The sequence below is a fragment of the Musca vetustissima genome, unplaced genomic scaffold, assembly GCF_032173495.1.
Source record: "Musca vetustissima isolate MV318-11 ecotype Yass unplaced genomic scaffold, APGP_CSIRO_Mvet_v1 utg10287, whole genome shotgun sequence".
Classification (NCBI taxonomy): Eukaryota; Metazoa; Arthropoda; class Insecta; order Diptera; family Muscidae; genus Musca; species Musca vetustissima.
The window spans coordinates 257,759-263,872 of record NW_026880686.1 but is presented as its reverse complement, the minus strand read 5'-3'; the positions used below and the strand labels follow the sequence as shown (position 1 = coordinate 263,872).

General features: G+C 37.2%; 1 protein-coding gene across 1 annotated transcript; it reads right to left on the bottom strand.

Annotated features, from left to right (window-relative positions):
• Positions 1-1,979: 1,979 nt before the first annotated feature.
• On the bottom strand, positions 1,980-2,576 carry LOC133326465 (ATP synthase lipid-binding protein, mitochondrial-like). The gene has a single exon (XM_061535098.1). It carries the CDS (start codon positions 2,482-2,484, stop codon positions 2,068-2,070), a length of 417 nt encoding a protein of 138 aa, XP_061391082.1. The 5' UTR covers positions 2,485-2,576; the 3' UTR covers positions 1,980-2,067.
• Positions 2,577-6,114: the final 3,538 nt, after the last annotated feature.

Here is a 6,114-nt window from a genome sequence, read left to right as displayed (position 1 = left end):
CGACCATATAATACCCTTCACCACTTTGGGTACATAAAAAAGATGCTCATATGTATAATATCTTGTAGATAGGACAGACATAGCTTCTTTGGAGGACAATTAAAATGGAATCGGGTGAAATTAAATGTGTGATCTAAATGGATACTTGTATCAATAAACCAGTAAGGAAAGTAGAAAAGTCGGACTGGGCCGACTATATGATACCCTTCACCACTTTATGTATGTTGAACATACATATCCTAACAGTTTCATGTCAATGTTCCCTCGAAGGGACATACACTTTTCTGCAACCTATGCTAAATTTAGTTTCAATCGGGCAGATTTAGAATGCGTACAATGGAACACATTTATGGAAATCGATGTATAGCGAACTTGACACGGCCTCAATTATACACCCGTTCGAAATATATATGATACGTTGTGCAAAATTTCGTGTCAATCCGACAAACATTAGAAGCTTGGTGCACCAAATTTCGTGAAACTTTGAAGCACTATTTACATAAAATCGGACGAAAATATATATGGGAGCTATATCTAAATCTAAACCGATTTTCACGAATCTTAGCATATGTAATTCTAGACTCAATTCAATGCGCTATACCAAATTACGTGCAAATCGAAATATATATATATATATATATATAGGGACTATGGTGCACCATTTACATAAAATCGAACGAAAATATATATGGAAGCTATATCTAAATTTGAACCGATTTTCTCGAAACTTGGCGCACATCATTCTAGACTCAATTCAGTACTATATGCCAAATTTCGTGCAATTTCGAAAGATATATAGGGACTTTGGTGCAACATTTACTCAATAGGGTTCGTCCTTGGGCAAAATAAGCGACTTGTGCCAAATTTCATCCAAATCGGATCATAAATGCGACCTGTACTTTGTTTACAATTTAACATCTACAGACGGACGGACGGACGGACGGACATGCATAAATCGACTCAGAAAGTGATTCTATTCTATTCTAATGTTTGTCCGATTAACACGATTTTTTGCACAACGTATCAAGTTGAGACTTGAATAACGTTAATGCGTTAGACATCGAATGGATGTCTGAATGAAATTAAAATTTTAACAGTGCGGCGACCGAACAGCGTGTATTAATTTTGCTAAAAGTCGTTTTTCATAAATTTGTCCCATGGTACGAAGTCGACTTTAAATCTGCCCGAATGAAATTAAATATATCATAGGTTGCAGAAAGACTTGCGTATGTTCCTTGGAGGGGATACATATGTACAATATACCCAAAGTGTTGAAGGGTATCATATAGTAGGCCCAGTCCGATTTTACTGCTTTCCTTACTGGTTTACTTATTTGAATCTACAATGCATATGGGTGTTTCAACTAATTAGTATATTATTTTTAAGATCTTCACCATAGTTTCAAATCAAATAGGTTGCAATGGTAAGATTCTTGCTCTCAGTAAGTGGAACCCCATACGGGATGTTACATACAGATCGTATACTATATATACCCTACACAACAATGTTGTCAGGGTATTATAGCTTTGTGCAGCCCCAAGAGTTTGTAACGCCGCGAAATATTGGTCCTAGACCCACCCACCTACCGATCGTCATATCTCGACTAGCTGAGTCGAGTGTGTCCATCCGTCCGTTTGTCCATTATAATTTGTAAACACGATACAGGCCGCAGTTATGGACCAATCTTCCCAAATTTGTCCATATAGGATGGGTTCTGGCCAATGAAGACCCCTATTGTTTTTGGTAAAGACCGGTTAATATTTAGGGGATGAAATGGACCAAATACTTAATTTTTGTCGGTTTTTCTGGTCGCTCCAGAGGCCGTAATTATGGTCCGAACATCGCGAAATTTTACACGGAGAAGGGGATCGGGCCATGGAATAAGCATGACTGTTTTATTTCCGTTTTAAACTTAAATAAGTGTTGCTTTTTATTACTCTTGGATGTTTTTTAAAAACAATAAAGATGATGGGGCTGTGTTTGTTGTTGTTGTGGTACAGATGTTATTTTTGTTGTTTGTATTATATTTTTAAGTTTTAAAGTCTTCTTAGGACACAAATACACTTTTTAGAAAGCGAAGAGGAGCAAGAAGGCCATCATAAGACAGGAAAGACCCATATCTTCAGAAAGGGCGAAAACCAAGATAGCGTAGGAGAACAATTGTTGTTTCAATGATGGATTTCTGGCATAACCAATGATGAGGGAACCGAATACTGATCCGATACCGGCACCGGAACCAGCTACACCGACTGTTGCAGCACCAGCACCAATGAATTTGGCAGCTGAATCAATGTCACGTGTGACGGGGGAGGTCTGGAATGACCTGATTTGTGGCAGTAAAGCAACGGGGGTTGTGTTCTGAGCGGCCAAGGTTTGGCTTTGGCTAATGACTGCGCTGCTCAATGGTCGCAAGTATTGCTTGGAGCCGTTAAGGAGAGCGGTCCTGGCAACGGGGGCAATACGGGAGACTCTTGATACGAACATTTTGATTTGTTTTTTGTTTTAAGTTGCTTTGAAGATCAACAAGTAATTGAAGCTAGCGCACGTAAGCTTTCGAACGAACCCTGATAATGATCGGCCAATATTTAGCGAATCAAATGGACCCTGACTTTTGTGTGAAAAATTACAAAATTTTTATTCTGGGGCGTACATATTTACTCCTGAAGGAGTTGATAGTTTATCCAATAGGAGTGGTTGGCCTTGAAATTGGTACCAAATATAGTGATGTATCTACTCAGATGTGAATGCTTACGCATTCAGATATTATTTAGTAACCCATTACCACATTAGAGGGTGGAAATATAGCGCTGATCCCTTTGAAATTTTCGATTAAGTTCCAGTTATGGTCAAGGACAACGCCTACATATTTCGGTGATGATCAGATTAAAATTTTGGGATGAAATGGACCGAAAATTTAATTTTTTGTGTGTTTTCGAGTGAATATAATCCGAACATCACAACACAACCCATCGTGAAGGGAATCTGAAATTCGAAAATGTAAGGGAGAGTTCTGTTGACCTCTAATCGGACAAGAGGGGGCAAGTATCACGAAATATGACCCAGACTCGGAATAAACATCCGCAGAAAGTTAGAGTTCCGTGGTAGTTGTGTAGGGTATCGTACGGTCGGCCCCGTCCGACTATACTGCTCCTCTCACTGGTTTACTGTTACTAACATAATTTCGAGGTGGTGGTGCCAGGGTGTACCTGTTTAAGTCGCCGGTTATATACCCCATATATTGAATAAGAATGAATTTGAAAATTCTTATTTGGTAAGAAAACTTCATGAAAACCTATGTACAAATTTTTATAAAATATATTAGATATTTCAGGAAGATTTACAATCAGATATATATGAATATTGGTCCATATTTTGTTCAAGAACTTGTATAATGCTGCCGTCCGACATTTGTCTTATAAATGGATTTCTTCAAGATTTAAAATCCGAATTGGCTGTGGCTCAGTATTTCCTTCTGTTTTGTTAAATTTCCCATATATCACCCGACTAGCGTCGTCATTTTTGCCATATGACCTCATATAAGGCATATGATTATTGCTGCGATTTATTCTAGGTTTTATTCATGATCCAGCGGATTGCATAGATGCCCAAAAAAATAAGGTGTGTTTCTAGTTTTTTTCTAATAAAATTTGTTTTGAGGTCAGATTTATCAGTTCATAACAATATATCATGGTCTCTGTCAATATCCTATTAATTTTAGGACTTCCCATATGTAATAAATGTTGTGTGTTAACAATTTTTTGTTGTTATTTCATAAATCAACTATGTGTGTTTTGTTTGTAAAGCCTGTATTATTTTCACATTTTTTAATACAACTTCACGGGAATTGATAATAAAATCTCTGCAGAATCTCTTTCTAATTGTCTGGTCTTTAAAAAATATGAAATTCTTTTACCTGTTATGGTGGTGGCCATAAACACCACAGTTGTTGTTGTCGTTATTGTTTGTCATGTAGTTGCATACATGATTTCATCTTTCATAGTCACAAGAATGTTGGCCTGAACCCGCAAACATACATATGTACATCTTCTTGTGTATGTTTTGTAGGTTCTCTTCATTTATGTCAGTATGCGGATGGAGTACATCTTTATTATTATTTGGTCATTTCTATGTGTCTTGTCTTGCATTTATTGTTGTTGTTGTTGTCGACGTTTTTTTTACGTTTCTACTTAACTATTGTTTCACTTGAATGTATGTATGGTGCAGCAAACAGCTCCCCCTGTTACCACCATTAAAAGTCCTCCCTGATGTGGAGAGAAGTCGGGTTGGGCCCTGTCATAAAACACATTGTGTGTGTGTTTTTTTTGGCCACACGGCTTTTGTAAAAATGTGAAGCATGTAGTCATTTAGTCACTTTATTTTTTCTTCACAACTTTGTATCCCCAATGAGAGTGAGTGAGTGTCTCTGATTGTCTGTCAGTCAGTTTGTCTGTCCTTTCATATGTTTTCTTCTTTCTGTGTCTGTCTGTCTGCCTGTATGTATGTTTATTACGGGTAACTTGTTCTACCCTTTTTTTCTCATTCGGCTATTTAACCATATTTTGTTATTACCGTGGCTGTTATTGTTGTTGTTGCTTTTGACTTAAAGCTGAAGAGTCGTTACAACAAAGCCTAGCTTAAGAGCAAAAGTAAACGACAACGCTGACGATGACGATGGCGACGACTTTTCTTCAATTTACCTTAAACTTGTCATGTAATTTTTAACATGTCTTTTGTTATAAATTTTTGACATTGACGTAGTAGATTTTCTAATGAAATTGTCATATTTTTTTGTAGTTGTTGTTGTGGTTATTACGATTGCTGTTGTTGTTGTTGGTTTCGTTGAATGCATTTTGGTGGGCCTGCCTTAACTATTAAGTAGACGGAGAGACAGTCGTAGTTGTATGTGTGTATGACCTTATGAGGGTCTTTTTATGCCCTACACCACACTCTGGTACAGGGTATTATGTATTTGGGCACATGTTTGTAACATACCAAAAGGAAGCAAGTAAAATCATTGTTATGTTCGACCGGGTCGAACTTTTGATATATCCTCCACTACGTGGTGTGCATTCAAAATAGCCGAAAATTATTCGGGGACTATATTATGGCATAATATGGTAAATGATTGTCCATGCACTGAAAAAATAATGTTTCAAATTACAGACACTCAGGTTGGAAACCTGGGATAGGAACTTCAACATATCGAAAATTAAAGGGCATATTTGTATGGAAGCTATTTTTAAACATTAGACTATATTGAACTTGTGATCTGTGCAGTATAGTGTAACGGGGCCGATAATATAAGCTTATGTGGAACTTATTTCCGAGCCTAGGAAATATTTGCTCGCTATTGACCGACTAGTGGTTTACAGACCCACCGCGGCATATTTTCCGAATTGTGTTTTTCCGGAGTAAAGATTAAAATTCTGTGATTTTACAATAAAAATCGAATAAGTTAGTCAGATCCCCTTCCCCGTGGAAAATTTGTATAATTGTGGGGTTTTGGTCCATAATCTCTGATCATCATCGAGAATTGTAGGCGCCGTCCTTGACCATAACCGGAACCTCAGGCAAAATTTCCTAGCCATCAACGCTAAATCAGCGCTATCTACCAAACAATATAAGAATATATGGACCTCTCTAAAAATTTACGTATAACTGCAACATCCGAATATAATGGTATCGTTTTAAAGATCAACCACACCCTTTGGATATACTCTTGGATCTATGTCTTTCAGGAGTAAATATATACGCCATAGAATATAAATTTTTGGACACAAAAGTCTAGGTACTTTTGACCCGCTAAATATTAACCGATGTTCATCAAAAAGTCTTCCCCATTTGTCAGTGTTAAATTTCGTGATGTTCGGATAAAGATTGTGGCCTCTAGAGCGACCAGAAAAACATACAAAAATAAAGTTTTTGGTCAATTTAATCATCTAAATATTTACTGATCATTATGGATTTTCTTTGGTCAGAATCCACTCTACGTATAAAATTCCGTGACGATTGGTCCCTAACTGTGGTCTGTATCCTGTTTACAAATTATACTGGACCGACGACTCAGCTAGTCGATATGCAAACTCTTTGTGTCACACAAACCTTATTGGGTAG